Below are 16,117 nucleotides of genomic sequence, written 5' to 3'. Positions count from 1 at the left end.
TGGCTCTGTTTGTGTATGGTGAGGTGGTTGCTATTGAAGTTCAGGATTTGGTCCTTGTGCATGGCCTTCCTGTACACTTGGGACTGGAATTTGCCCTTAGTTAGTCTCTCTACCGTTATGTCTAAGAACGAGAGCTGGTTGTTGTTTCCTTTCTCTCCAGTGAATTTTATACTTACAAAGATCTGTTAATAAGTTAGTGGGTCTCTTCTACTTTTGTGCATTCGATTATTACGAATGTGTCTTCCACATTTCTTATACACAGTTTTGTTTGGATTATAGGAAGGGCTGTATGATCTAATCTCTACATCACTGCTTCTGCAATGAAACCTGAGATGGATTATCCTATTGGTGTACCATTGGTCTGTTTGTATATTTGGCTGTTAAATGTGATGTGTGTTGTGTGGCATAAATCTCGTAGTTTCAGTAAGCTGTTCTTGCTAATGTTGTAGGTGTTCAGGGTCGGTGCTCCTGGCCCTCCTAGCAGTGTGGCTGGTGTCTCTCTGGTTAATATGTGTCAATGAATGTAAATAGTGCTGTAACATCGAAGGGAATCATGATTTCGTCCTTGTCAATTTTTGTGTTGCTGAGTTGTGTGAGAAATTTGTGTGGGCAATTTGTGTGGGCCGGATAGATTGAATATGGGGAACTGCTAATTAGGTGTTTAAGTCTACATTGTAATTCCCTTGCCAGCTTGTGTGCCGGTGTGCCTGGTAAGGAGGTTATTGATCTGAGTGGGATTTTAGGTTTGTGTACCTTGGGGAGTCCGTAGAAGTTTTCTCAATGCACTCTGTTTTGTTAAGAACAGTCATTTTTGTCCACTGGTAGGATTGTGATGTGACTTAAGTGCTGGGACTTAACAGTAAACACAAAACAAACACCTTCAACACAGCAGAGAGAAAGGTCCTAGTAGGTCTGAAGAAGATAAAAACATCACAATCCTACCAGCAAACATAGTGTGAATGACCATGGTTCTGAATAGAACAGACTACATCAAAAGTACAGGCACTAATTGCAGATGCAATCACACTCCAAAAGGTGGCATCAGACCCCACACCACAGCTCGAGGACAAGATAATCCAGACACTCAAGAGACTTCAATATGCAGAGAGATCACTAACACTAACTACGTCAGAATGAAACCAGATGGTTCAAACACCACCCCCCACCCCACCCCACTTCTACAGACTACACAAGGTACACAAACCTAGAACCCCACTGAGATCAATAGTCTTCTTACCAGGCACACGTACACACAAGCTGGCAAGGGAATTACAACAGAGACTTAAACATCTAATTAGCAGACCCCCATACTCAATCCATTCGGCATACAAATAACAAGTGGGTCAGAACGCCAACGCTTCACCGGAGACACACTGATGATGTTACCTAGCAGGGTGATGAAACATTTGCAACCAAACACACCAGCTTGGTGATCATGTCTACAAACTCACAGAGCTAATGTTTCAGACCAATGACTAACTACAACATGAGGTAACGTTCGCACCACACAAATGCCAGGCGATGAGAAAAAATTGCAACCAACACCACTGGCTTGGCAAGCGTGGCTATAACCTCGTGTTGGTAAGATATGTGGACGACACATTCGTAATAATCAAATGCACAAAAGTAGAAGAGATCCAACAGCATCTTTGCAAACATAAAATTCACTAGAGAGGAAGAAAACAAGCTGCTCCCATTCTTAGACATAATGGTGGAGAGACTAACTAATGCCAAATTCCAGACCCAAGTATACAGGAAAACCACACATACAGACTAAATCCTGAACTTCAATAGCAACCACCCCACCATACACAAACAGAGCCACATTAAGACACTATTAAAACAAGCCACATCACGCTGCAATACCCGGAGAATGGAAGAGGAACATCTACACAAAGTATTTACCAACAACGGATGCCCAACAAGTTTTGTCCGCCGATGGCTACAAAACAAACGACAGTCAGAGGATACACTATAACAGAAGACACTAGTAACTCCAGCCCACATCAAAACTATTTCAGAAATGACAACCAGACTCCTTAGACCACATAGGATCATGATTGCACATAAACCTACATCAACACTGCGTCAAATGCTATCAAAGACTAAAGACCCCATACCAATGCACATTCAGGTCTAGGACACAAGCACTAAAACAAGTTTCAGCAGCTAGAACGGTTGTCTCAATGTTAGTGTCAAATCCTTTAATTCTCTGCACATGTTGAAGATAAGGATGGAGGAGAAAGGAGTTTAAGATGACAGTTTGTGGTAGAGAAAATAAATTAAAGGTTATCCTGTCATTCCCAGACATTTCTGGAATAATGAGCCATGTTAGTAGACGAGCAGGAACTGATAGCGTTTTGGATAGTCCAGTCAGCTCTGGCTCTGAGTGGCTTAACCAACTGTCTGCAATATCTCATTAAGTCAGTGTTCCTTGTAATTTAAAGATCGGATATGAAGGCCTTGGCAGGTGGGATGGCTAAGGTGACAATCAGTAGTAATTTTATTAGAGACCAGTGCGTCTAAGGGTACAACTAAGTAATTTAGTAATATGATGATACTTTGGCTTTAAGAGATGTATTTCATCCTGATTTTTTTTATGATGAGAGGTTGAGCCAGATCTGAAGAGCAGTCGCTTCCAAGCCAATTAAGTAAACAGCTTATGAGGCTGTGGAATTTTTTTAAAAAGTTGGAACAAAGAAGCAGCATGAATGGGTGGAGTCAAGCTCCCACAGAGCCATGGTTTTAGTTTAGCTTTCAGTTGTTGTTGGGATATTCAAGTTCATTGTGGAAGCAGCTGTACATCTCTCTCAGCCAATGCATAAGCTGGAGTTCTTGCTCTCTGGTGTCACAGCCACATGAGACAATTGGTTTTACTGAATTTGCCTTTACCAAGCGTATGTCCATGGGATGTTGCTACATTGGAACAGTTGCTGTTTTGTAGTTAGATAAGCTATTATTCTGTTAAGTTTTCCAATAAGTTAAAGTTATACCAATTCTTTTTATTTTGTATTTTAACGATTGTGTAAGAATAAAATGTGTTTTCCTTAAAGTTGAGTAGTATAACCAATCAAATTACATCTGGAACACAGCAACCTACACTTGCCTTCAAACAAGAAATTGTTAGGATCCAGACTATCTCCCTGATATATTTGAAGGGGTTTGGTTTGGTCTGGTCCATAGTAGCAGCTGCAGAAATCTGGTGAGCAGAAACCTAAAAGATAGATTTTTTGCAATTTGGCAAGCTCAGTTATAAGTGATATTCCAGGGCTAGATGTAGAAAAAGGTTTGGACATCAATGGAGGGTTTATGTGGAACGTGATATAACAAAGTGACTTAAGGCTTTATCTATAACTGATATGATGGGACTATGTACCTCACTTTCTCCACCTTAATATGCTTTCTGAATGTCAATAGCCTGAGGATTCATTGCTACAAATTAAAAATCAGTCTTTTCATAATTCATAATTTTCTGAAATGAAGAAAAGGTATGGATGTATTATAATAATTCCCTTACTCGGAAAAATATTTCATTTTAACTAAAGATTTAAAGGTGAATTTAAACATGGGTTACTTCATTTTCTGCCTTATTTTAAACGATTTGGAAGAACAAGGAAAATTGGAATTCCTGTTATGAAATTTCTACATTACAGCAACAGGCCTTTCGGCCCTGTTTAGCACACAGCAGGGTTTATACTTCACATGAGCCCCCTTTCATTCTTTAGCCGTTTTAACATATTCTTCTATTCATTTCTCCCTCATTTGCCAATCTAGTTTCCCAATGCTGTTCTCCTCAGCTACTCTCTGGACTAGCAGATTCCACATTCTAATCTTTTTCTGGGTAAGTATGTTTCTACAGAATTTCCTATTAAATTATTACTAACTACCTTACATTTATACATCATGGCTATGTGGAATTATCTCTACGTATACCCAATCAAACTTTTGCATTACAGAATACCTTTATCAATCGAGTCATAGTTTTTTCTGAAGAAAACAATCCCAGCCTGCTTAATCTTTGATGATCAGTCTAAATTCTCAGTTCTGGTATTTTTCCAGTTAATCTTAATTGTCAGACTTTATGCACAGCCATTAAGTTTTCAATTATAATAAGATGGGTACAATTGTTGCAGGTATTCAAAATTTGACTTAACTTGGGTACTGGCCAAATTTAACATAATTATACAGAATCACAGAACTGGTAAAGGTGCTGAAGAAGGCTGTTGAGCCCATGGTGTGCATTGCATCTCCAAATGAGCATCATGACTTATTGCCATTTTCCCACCCTTTCCCTGAAACCCGGTCATTATTTCTATTTAAATAATTATGTCATGCCCTCTTGAACCTTGACTGAACATCTTCTGAGCAACGGTCACTGGACCCAAAATGTTAGCTCTGATTTCTCTCTGCAGATGCTGCCAGAACTGCTAAGCTTTTCCAGAAATTTCTGCTTTTGTTTCTGATTTCCTGCATCCACTGTTGTTTTGGTTTTTGAACGTGCTTCCATCGTGTGTCCAGGCAGTGGTTTAGTTCTTGGATATAGCTCTAATTTGCTTTATTTATTCATTTATTGACTTGTATCACTACTTTAGAGAATATACCTAAAGAATCCCCTACCCTTACACCACATTTAGGTGTTTCTGTTTCATATCCTTTGTAACAAAATGTATTACCTGACATTCACCCGTACCTATATTGAGGTTCATTTGCTAGTCACTGCTAACAAATTTGATATAGCATTACAGCCCATACTAGTAGAGGAAGGAGCTGCCTGAAATAAAAAAGGTATGAATTGTATCCAATTCTAAATTAAGTCTGAAGTTGGGAGTAACAGCATGTTTCAGAATATAATGATTTCGTCGAAATGTAGAAAGAAGCAAGGTGATTTTTATTTCTGCCAAATATGGATAATGGAACTAATATCTAGTCACATCCTTAGTAAACACTCATGAAGCTCCAGACATAAAGTTTACATTGTTATAGATACTGTGCCAAAACTTAGAGAGCTGCTTAGATTCACCGTGTCAAATTAAATATGAAATAAAAACTGTTTGCTTAAAATCAGCAGTGTATTTGAAAAGTCAGCTGATCAGTTACAGTTTAAGGTGGATCGTTTCTTAAACACAATATACTTGTCTGCAATAATCAAAATTATACATAATCTTTAACAGTTATTTCTTAATCATCTGCCTAATTAAATATCTTTGGTTAACTGAATGTAGTTTTACAGAATCACAAAATTGTTACAGTGCTGAAGAAGGCCATTTAGCCCATCATAGCTACACCAGCTCTTGTCTTCAGTCCTCACCCTCTAATTTGCTTTAATTATGGTTTATTTACTTGCATCACTACTTTAAGTAATGTACACTCTAACTTAGTTTTGTGCAGCTTGAAATTGAACAATGCTTCTGATTTCAGGGTTCACATTAAATTGTTGACAGAAACTTTTGCATATCTGCTTCAGTGGTGATTGCCAGTTAACTGCACTGACTTACCATAAACTGTTTCGAAGACATGTAAAGCCCGTACTATACAGTTGCTGTGATTGTTCAGCAGAATACAGTACTAACACTTAGGATTCATCTAGGACCATGGCTTTCCTCCAGTTTTAACATGTTGTTTTTAAATTCTGCCCAAGTTTATTAATTGTATTGATTAGACAAAAGCAACATTTGTCTTAAGCAAAATAACAGAACATTCTTTCAATTATGTATCATACCCAAATTTGCGACAATCATGTAATTAATATGAATGAAAACAGTGAAATCTCCAAATTCATACTGGGCAATAAATTCTGATTTTACTAGCAGATAGAACAGATATTTTACTGCTGTTTTGATTGCATCCTTCATCCCTACGTGAGGCGAAGCCTGGTCCAGATGAAATGCAGAACTCATTCTGATTGGAAAGCTGTGTCTACTGAACTCACCATCACATTTGAATTTGACATTTTAATGTTAGAGTACTGGGATTAATAGTGCTCAGTCACTATTTCATGTTTGGCCATGATTTATTTGGTAGCTGTATTTGTTGTAACTAAACTAAAATTTCTGCACACCCCTGAACACCATGGGCATTTTAGCACCTTGAATACCCTTCATCCATCTGGACTGGGTGTGGCCTGAAAGAACAAGTCTACTAAATACATTCTTATTGATTTACATTAATTTTAAACTGCTGAGAATTAGCATATCATCAATTTTAAATTAAATTGCTAAACCAAATATGTCTGATATGCCAGGAGGTATGTTCTGTCTTTAAACAAAAAATTAAAATACAAGAATGCATTACAAAATTCACAAACTATCAGTGATGATGACTTCAGAGCTGTTCTCATTTTATTGAACAAGTGAATGGGTCTATTCAAAGATTTTCATTCATATTCTGAAAAATCGGTGCTGTTTTGTAATACTCCCATAGAGTGGTCTTGAATGAAGTTGAGTGGTACTTTTGTTGGATTGTTATAAATTTAAGCTTAATCTATTATGAAGTAACATTTCTGAGATAAGAAACAATTTCTCAAGTAAATATAAAACTGTGAACAATAGGGCATGAGCACTCTGCCACCTCACGTACTTTTCTCCATGTTCCTCTACATTGAGAATTACCCACTGCTTGCCATTGGAAGATATGAGTCCTGCCAGAAATGGAAACATAAACAAAAGAAAGTTACAAACTCAAACACTAGTATGAACGTTATCAAGAAGTACAGAAATGTGTTTAGATGGGGCATGCATAGGGTTACAGAATGAACTAGCTTTGCTGAGAACAGAGTATGCCTAACAACCAAACTAAAGAAGTTGTAAACTAATCTAACTGATGGAACTTATTGAAAAAATTGAAATGAAAAGAAAATTACAGAAAATGAAACAAGGCTGCTGGCATTTGTGAAGAGCTCTTCAAACATGTTGACGTGTTCATTGAATCTGTGAAAAATGTAATTGGTGTTTATATAATTTAATTATTTATATAATTTAAGTAAATAGAACAGTACAGCATAGGAACAGGCCCTATGGCCCACAATGTTGTGTCAACCACGATGTCAAATGAAACTAATCCCTCTACCTGTCCTTGGTCCATATCTCTCCATTCCTTGCATATTCATGTGCTTATTTAAGAGATTCTTAAATGCCCTTATCATATCTGCCACAAACATCACCCCTGGCAGTGCTTTCCAGACTCCTACCATTCTCTGTGTAAAAAACCTGCCCCTCATTTCTCCTTCAAACCTTTCCCCTCTCACCTTAAAAGCATGCCCATGGTATTGGACATTTGGATTCTGGGAAAAAAGTTTCTGGCTGACAACCCTATCTATGCATCTCATAATTTTATAGACTTCTATCAAGTTTCCCCTCAGCCTCTGGCGTTCCAGCGAACAGGTTAGGGAGGCAGAGACAGGTTGGTCTGGTTTTGGGATGCAGTGGGTGGAGGGGAAGAGCTGGGCTGGTTGTGTTTTTCTCGCCTCTCCTTATAACTCATATCCTCTTATCTCGGCCGCATCCTGGCAAGCCTCTTCTGCACCCGCTCCAAAGTCTCCATATCCTTCCTGTAATGTGGCGACCAGAATTGAATGCAATACTCTAAGTATGGCTTAACACAAGTCTTATAAAGCTGCAATGTAACATCCTGACTCTTGTACTCAATTCCCCAACCAGTAAAGACAAGCATGCCAGGATAATAAAATGTGAGGCTGGATGAACACAGCAGGCCAAACAGCATCTCAGGAGCACAAAAGCTGACGTTTTGGGCCTAGACCCTTCATCAGAGAGGGGGATGGGGTGAGAGTTCTGGAATAAATAGGGAGAGAGGGGGAGGCGGACCGAAGATGGAGAGAAAAGAAGATAGGTGGAGACGAGAGTATAGGTGGGGAGGTAGGGAGGGGATAGGTCAGTCCAGGGAAGACGGACAGGTCAAGGAGGTGGGATGAGGTTAGTAGGTAGGAGATGGAGGTGTGGCTTGGCGTGGGAGGAAGGGATGGGTGAGAGGAAGAACAGGTTAGGGAGGCAGAGACATGTTGGACTGGTTTTGGGATGCAGTGGGTGGAGGGGAAGAGCTGGGCTGGTTGTGTGGTGCAGTGGGGGGAGGGGACGAACTGGGCTGCTTTTGGGATGCAGTGGGGGAAGGGGAGATTTTGAAGCTGGTGAAGCCCACATTGATACCATTGGGCTGCAGGGTTCCCAAGCGGAATATGAGTTGCTGTTCATGCAACCTTCGGGTGGCATCATTGTGGCACTGCAGGAGGCCAATGATGGACATGTCATCTAAAGAATGGGAGGGGGAGTGGAAATGGTTTGCGACTGAAAGGTGCAGTTGTTTGTTGCGAACTGAGCGGAGGTGTTCTGCAATGCGGTCCCCAAGCCTCCGCTTGGTTTCCCCAATGTAGAGGTAGCCACACCGGGTACAGTGGATGCAGTATACCACATTGGCAGATGTGCAGATGAACATCTGCTTAATGTGGAAAGTCATCTTGGGGCCTGGGATAGGGGTGAGGGAGGAGGTGTGGGGGCAAGTGTAGCACTTCCTGCGGTTGCAGGGGAAGGTGCCAGGTGTGGTGGGGTTGGAGGGCAGTGTGGAGCGAACAAGGGAGTCACGGAGAGAGTGGTCTCTCCGGAAAGCAGACAGGGGTGGGGATGGAAAAATATCTTGGGCGGTGGGGTCAGATTGTAGATGGCAGAAGTGTCGGAGGGTGATGTGTTGTATCCGGAGGTTGGTGGGGTGGTGTGTGAGAACGAGGGGGATCCTCTTTGGGCGGCTGTGGCGGGGGCGGGGTGTGAGGGATGTGTTGCGGGAAATGCGGGAGATGCAGTCAAGGGCGTTCTCGACCACTGTAGGGGGAAAGTTGCAGTCCTTGAAGGTATAATGCATCCACTGTACCCGGTGTGGCTTCCTCTACATTGGGGAAACCAAGCGGAGGCTTGGGGACCGCTTTGCAGAACACCTCCGCTCGGTTCACAATAAACAACTGCACCTCCCAGTTGCAAACCATTTCCACTCCTCCTCCCATTCTTTAGATGACATGTCCATCATGGGCCTCCTGCAGTGCCACAATGATGCCACCCGAAGGTTGCAAGAACAGCAACTCATATTCCGCTTGGGAACCCTGCAGCCCAATGGGTGGACTTCACCAGCTTCAAAATCTCCCCTTCCCCCACCGCATCCCAAAACCAGCCCAGTTCGTCCCCTCCGCCCACTGCACCACACAACCAACCCAGCTCTTCCCCTCCACCCACTGCATACCAAAACCTGCCCAGCCTGTCTCTGCCTCCCTAACCTGTTCTTCCTCTCACCCATCCCTTCCTCCCACGCCAAGCCACACCTCCATCTCCTACCTACTAACCTCATCCCACCTCCTTGACCTATCCGTCTTCCCTGGACTGACCAATCCCCTCCCTACCTCCCCACCTATACTCTCCTCTCCACCTATCTTCTTTTCTCTCCATCTTTGGTCCGCCTCCCCCTCTCTCCCTATCTATTCCAGAACCCTCACCCCATCCCCCTCTCTGATGATGGGTCTAGGCCCGAAACGTCAGCTTTTGTGCTCCTGAGATGCTGCTTGGCCTGCTGTGTTCATCCAGCCTCACATTTTATTATCTTGGATTCTCCAGCATCTGCAGTTCCCATTATCACTAAGACAAGCATGCCATATGCCTTATTTACCACTACTTGCGTGCCATTTTCAAGGATCTGTGGACTTGAACCCCAACGTCATTCTGTACATCAGTGTTGTTCAGAGTGTCGTTAACTGTATACTTTTCCTCAACATTTGATCTCCCAAAGTGTAGCACCTCACATTTACCCAGATTAAGATCATGTATCAGTGTTGCTCTGCAGTCTGTGGGTCTGATCTGGCCCCTTCTGATTTGGCAACTGTCCAAATATTGAAAGTTCCCACATGATCTGAATAAGCAAAATTAAAACTAGAAAACACTGCCAATAGTATATTCCTGTGCACAGCGATAACTACTTCTACAGTTCTATTGCTATGCTAGAATAACCGTAATTTAATGATTTATATTTGCATTTTTTAAAGAGATTTTCACTTGCAATAAACTGTAGAACTATACATTTTGAAGTCCTATTTTGACATGTGTACACTATACACAGGACAATAATGTACTATATGTTAGTTCATCTAATAAAGCTACTGATGGTCCGATACTGGTCAATAATTAGAAACAGATAAACGCAACAAGTTGCATTATCAAATTAATTATTAACAGAATTATATGTTTTGTTGATGCATGCATTCTTGATTGCATTTATAATTTACCCATTATCATTTGCCCCATCACCATGACAACGGTGGTTGTGTGAATTCATAGCTGGTGGCTGACATGTTACACAAACAGTGTAACCCTCTCGGAGATACTGCATCCATCTAGCAAATGAACGATTCTCTACAGTGCAGTAGAAGGACAGTGATTCAATTGTGAACTCAGTACAATACCTAATTAATAAGATCAAAAAAAACTTGAATTAGGAGCATCATTTAAAATTTCAAACCTGTTTAGCCATTCAACAAGATCATGGTTAACTTCTATCTTAACGCTATCCAACTGGGACATTCGCAGAGCAAGCATCCGTTGTTTTTTGTGAGGGAGATTTCCACATTTTTACCACCTTTTCCGTGAAGAATTATTTCCTAATTTTTCTTTTCTCCTCTTTCTGCTGCTGGTCGTCTTCTGTTAGCCCAAGTTCAAGTACCCAGACACACACACACAGTTGCATCACATGTTCTCTCTCCATCTTGCAAAGAGAAGTTCTAAAACAGTCCGTTGTTGTATTCCAAAAGGTAGTTTTTTCAATGACCTCTATAACGTCATCTTAGACATTATGTATTAGGGTTGACGTAATTAATTTTAATGTCCAAGCTTCCTATGGTTGGCTACTGGGAATATCTCCATTTTTATAAGGCAGAAAAAAAGCTGTTTCCACATTTCCAGGAGTTCTCTAGTGGGGTCTCCATTGCACATCCATCCCAATGGAGTTGAATGTGGACTACATAGTAACACAAATTACATTCGCTGTTTCAGTCTCAGTCTGTGTTCTTGGTTTTGCTAAAAACTCTCCTTTTTTTGAAAAAAAAGATGTCCAATGTGTGTGTCTGGCCAATGAAATAAAAGAGGGTTTTCAACTAAGTGTGGGGGTAGGGTTCACATTAGGGTAGTTCTAGAAAATTATTAGCAACAAGGTAATGATAAGGGTAATGATAAATAGTGTGTTCTGAGAAGAGACAAGACAGCCAAATTTAGGAATGCGTCAGCAAGTAAGGTCTGAGTAGGGAAATATGGTAAATAGATGTAATCACATGACTCTTTATTTGAATGCACACAGAATTCATAATAAAATCAATGAACTCATAGCACAAATAGAAATTTGCATATATGTGAACAGCAGTCAAGCTCAGTAAAAAGCAAACACACAACTTTGGCCCCTCGAAAAGTCTAAACTCTTCCTACTGGCCACCGAAGTTGAATCTGTCATGGTGCAAACCCATTCATTCAAAGGAGCTTTCGCTCATGACTGCACATCAACATGTCCTATTAAGATTAACATCTCACCGGTGCACTGATATTCCTGCCAATCCCACTCTAATATCACAATACAGCATCAAAAAAAGAACAGCAGATCCACAGCCCAGTTCAAACATAAAGTTGTTGAAATTTAACAGCAGATAATTGAGCAGCAGCGAGAGAATTCAAGATATTGACAAAGAAGTTTAGAGATTAGAGGACAGTCTTTGCAGAGCTCAAAGAGAAATCTAAGAATCAATCTGCAAGTAGAAGAAAGGTGAACATGCGGCCACAACTGGGAAATGAAGTCGCAAAATAAGTCAATGAAAATTGTCAGAATTCAAATTTCAAAGTCAGCCCTGAAAGGTGTGACAAGTTTACAAAACAAAGCATAGAATATGCTAATGAAGAATTTAAAGTAAGTTTCATGGAGGGTTTCTCTCCCTGATGCTAAGCAAGCTTCCTCATGCTATCTTCTGAAATTTGCTTCCTTAACTATGCACCACACTCCTACAGCATTCTGCTTGTCAGATTCTCCCATGTGCTCGTGCCATATGTGAGGTCAAGCGCTGTCAGTCCAGAGCTTTCCTGTACAATTTGTGCCATTTACCCTCTACATGTCAGACAAGGGAAAGTTGTTTGCCCATCTTACGGACTGGGACCTGGAGAACCTGGTGGATGGAGTGATGCCTACGGCAGAGCAAACAAGAGACAACGACGCCAAACCTTGCCTGATCTGAGGCTGCCACCAAGTCAGCACAGTGCCAACAGTTTTGCATCCTGGGACTGCACTGAGACGTAATGGGACAGAAAGAATGAAGAAAAATTCCTGAGGGCACATAGGTGACTTGGAGGACACTTCATCGTAAATATGTTCTCACATTTGTAAGTATATGCTCACTTTTCATCATCAGCTGTGTGAGGATTGTCTGTAAGGCTGAATGCTCACTATTTGTATGATATTGGGAGGAAATAATCATGCTTCACCAGTGAGTCTCAGGCTCAGCCTCTAAGAGAATCATAGAGTCATACAGCACAGAAACAGACTCTTCGGTCCATGCTGTACATAATCCCAAACTAAACTGGTCCCACCTGCCTGCTCCTGGCTCATATCCCTCCAAACCTTTCCTATTCATGTACTTACCCAAATGTATTTTAAAAGTTATAATTGTACCCACATTCACCACTTCCTCAGGAAGTTTATTCCACACACAAACCACCTTCTGTGTAAAAAAAAATTGCCCCACGTCTTTCTTAAATCTTTCTCCTCTTACATTAAAAATATGCCTCCTATTCTTAAAATCTTTTGTCCTAGGGAAAAGCACCTACCACTAACCTTATCTATACCCCTCAAGATTTAATAAATCCCTATAAGGTCACCTCTCAATCTCTTACGCTCCAATGGAAAAAGTCTCAGCCTCCCCAGCCGTTCTTTGTAACTCCATACCCTGCAACATCCTGGTAAATAACCTCTGAAAGAACTCATTCTCTTCCTTGTAGCCCTCCATCTGCATCACAGTGGCTTTGAACTTCCCCACATTTCCATCCAACCCAACTATCAAACATCTCATCTCCCACTTTAACCCCTGGCACATCAAGCCAAAATGCCAGATATAGTGATGCATTGTTCCCCACCTTGAGGTCAGGCTATTGCTCTCTTGTTACCCCTTTCCCTCCCATGCTCTATCACCTCTGCTCCTTATATGTTTAGCTGCCCTCCATTCACAATTTATCCCCTTTGAACTGCAGGACACTGTCTCCAGTACCAACAACTAAGCTCCCTAGTTTCCCTACCACAGCACTAGCTCCTGATAACACCCTCTACTCTTGACACCCAGGACTGATTGTGGCTCAATCTCTTTATTGCCATGGACAGACAGCCCCAAATAATGTGACCAGCCTCTGACTGATTATCTGTGCAGCTTCCCGATCGACTTCCTGTAACTCCTTGGACTGTTTGCACTGGATCAAGGTTGACCACTCCCATTCCGTGGACTGTAAAGGCAATGATTCATTCATTGACCACTCCAAATAGCCAACTGACCGTGCACAATTCTGGACCAATATCAAAGCCTGCTCTTGATCTACTGTAGTGGGGTTGCTTGACTGAAGGGTGTCTTACTGATTTGACTGAGGACTATATCTCTGCAATGGATGCACATGCAGCGTCTTTGATGCATATGTTGGCTGAAACATAGCATTGGTGTGAGACAGAAATCACATAGCGCTGCATAGAGATCTTTCTCCTCTCTTGATTGAGTACTGCCAAAAATCATGAAGAACTCAACAGAAATTGTTGAAAAAGCACAGCGGGTCTGGCAGGCATCTGTGAATTTACAGCATCTGTAGTTTTTTTGGCTTTTACTTAGTATTTAACTCACTGCCATTTCTCTTCTGGGCATGCCCACCTTCAAGAAGTTCGGCTTTCCCTCTGATGGGATTTCCATTCCAATCTTTTTTATTGTCCACCATCATTAATTTTACTGTTGTTCCTGTGTTGGAACAAGTATTTACTAAAACCCATTTCCACAGCCATATCCCCTTCCTCAGTGACTGCCTCTGGCTCAGACTCACCCCACTTGGATTCCAACTCAAGTTTCATCCCTCGTGTTTTGAATCCACCCAGGATCACAGCAGATATCTCGATGATTTCAACATTCCACAGACAGCTGCTCTCATTGCATCCTGAGATCCACACTCAGTGCCATGCATCATCAAATGCATACTCCCAACTTTTTGCTCCAACAGCATTGCAATACGCTGGCTCAGGGCTGTACCACTTCACAGTTTCACCTTCCGGCTCATTGAAAGTGCTAACAAAGAAACATTTTCTTTTCCTTCGGGAATCAAAGTCCATAAGACACAACAACTTAGAGATACCCAAGTCCCTCCAGAACCTTCCACCCCGCCACTATCCCTCTGATCCTATCCCCTCCCACACCCCCACCTCCTGTCATGTATTCACGATCCATCCTGATCTTCTGCTGTCTGGTGCTGAATAGTCTTTACTCAGCAAACGTCTCAGCTTTATCCCTCTGCATCCCCACCTTAATGAATTTCAGGGATGACAAGGCGTTAAACTTTTCTTCCATCGCCTTTTGCCTCCGTGCCCATTTCTTTAGACAAGAGTCGTGTCCCTGTCCAACAGACCCCTTTGCCCACATCTCCAGCACCCTACCTCCACCTGGAACCCTCCCTCTGGCCTTTCACCCACAGTCAACCTGTTCTTTGAGAAATGTTGGCATGACGCAGGTTGCCTCAATTTCTCTGTCTCCTTACCCATTCCAACCTATTCTCTTGGGAACTGACTGCACTCCGTGGTCTCAAATCTAAACCCTCCCCAGAGGGTTTGCTGCCAGACCTGCTGAGCTTTTCAAATAATTTCTGATTTTTTTCTGATTACAGCATCCATGGTTTTTCAGTTGTTAAGTGCTGTGACAGGGCTAGAGTTAGGGCAAGTTAGGTAAGTCAAGCCAAAAGTACTGTCAATCTTTAAGCTCTGACTGAGAGGCCAAAGCACAGAGAGGTGCTCTGTGCTCTTTCCTGAATTCTGTGAGCAGTTAAGTAAATACAAAGTGGGTGAGTGCTGAAAGAACACACATGGATCATTGACAGTCACCCTAGTCAATTCCATCTTGTGTGGCCTGTACCTCTGTGCAAAGTGCAGCATTGAATTACAGAAACCGAGTATAAGTGGGTCTGAGATATGCCGTGAAGATGTGGTGAGACTCGTAGGTGTCGGGGGTTAAGGTCTGTGGCCAGGGTTGTGTACAGTCACTGCCTATGGTGTCTGGCTTTGATTTATTGTAATCACATATACCTAAGTACAGTGTAAAGCTTTGTTTTCTGAGCAGTTCAGGCGGATCATTGCAAACAAGGGCATACAGATCATGGGGGGCTTAGATGGAGTGAAGCATACAGCGTTCCACTGCACAAGAGATGCACAAAGCAAGACTAACTTTATTTGAATTTAGAGAGGCCCATTCAGCAGTCTAATAACAGGAAGGTCTGCAGCAACAAGAAGTGTAAATAGAGTCTATGGATGGGAGGTTGGCTTCCACGATGGTCTGGGCTGTACACACAAACGTCTGTAGTTCTTTATGGTCCAGGGCAGAGCGGTTGTCGTACCGGGACATTATGTACCAAGATAGAATGCTTTCTGTTGTGCACCTGTTAAAATTGGCGAGGCATGCCAAATTTCTTAAGCCTCCTGAGGAAGAAAAGGTGTTGTTGTACCTTCTTGACTGTCACATTTACATGAGAAATCCAAGGCAGTTTGTCACGCACAGGAACGTGATACTCTCAACCCTCTCTAGCTCAGCTTCATTGATATAGATAGGGGCATGTCTTCCTCCTTTCTACCTCAAGTCAATGATCAGTTCTCATTGAGAGACAGGTTGTTATCATTGCACCATGACACAAGCACTCTGTCTCCTTTCTGTATTCTGATTCATCATTGTTTGGTATCTATCTTACCATGCTAGTGTCATCAGCAAACTTGTAGATGGTATACATATGGAATTCGGCTATGCAGTCGTGGGTGTACAGGGAGTACAGTAGAGGGCTGAGAACGCAGCCTTGCAGGGCGCCAGTGTTGAGGTTTA

At 41.9% G+C, this 16,117-nt stretch overlaps 1 protein-coding gene across 1 annotated transcript in view; it reads right to left on the bottom strand.

The window, feature by feature from the left end:
- Positions 1–6,310: 6,310 nt before the first annotated feature.
- Positions 6,311–16,117, bottom strand: part of LOC125451440 (somatomedin-B and thrombospondin type-1 domain-containing protein) — a 30,045-nt gene continuing 20,238 nt past the window's right edge. Inside the window, exons 4-5 of the mRNA XM_048528513.2 lie at positions 10,271–10,447; positions 6,311–6,637 (exon numbers count right to left, since the gene is read on the bottom strand). Of these exons, the coding sequence (XP_048384470.1) occupies positions 6,520–6,637; positions 10,271–10,447 (295 nt within the window). The 3' untranslated portion in view covers positions 6,311–6,519. The remainder of the gene's footprint in view (positions 6,638–10,270; positions 10,448–16,117) is intronic.

This window comes from Stegostoma tigrinum, chromosome 5 (genome assembly GCF_030684315.1).
Source record: "Stegostoma tigrinum isolate sSteTig4 chromosome 5, sSteTig4.hap1, whole genome shotgun sequence".
NCBI classification, from domain to species: Eukaryota; Metazoa; Chordata; class Chondrichthyes; order Orectolobiformes; family Stegostomatidae; genus Stegostoma; species Stegostoma tigrinum.
The sequence above is the reverse complement of the archived record's forward strand: the minus strand, read 5'-3'. Positions and strand labels throughout refer to the sequence as shown.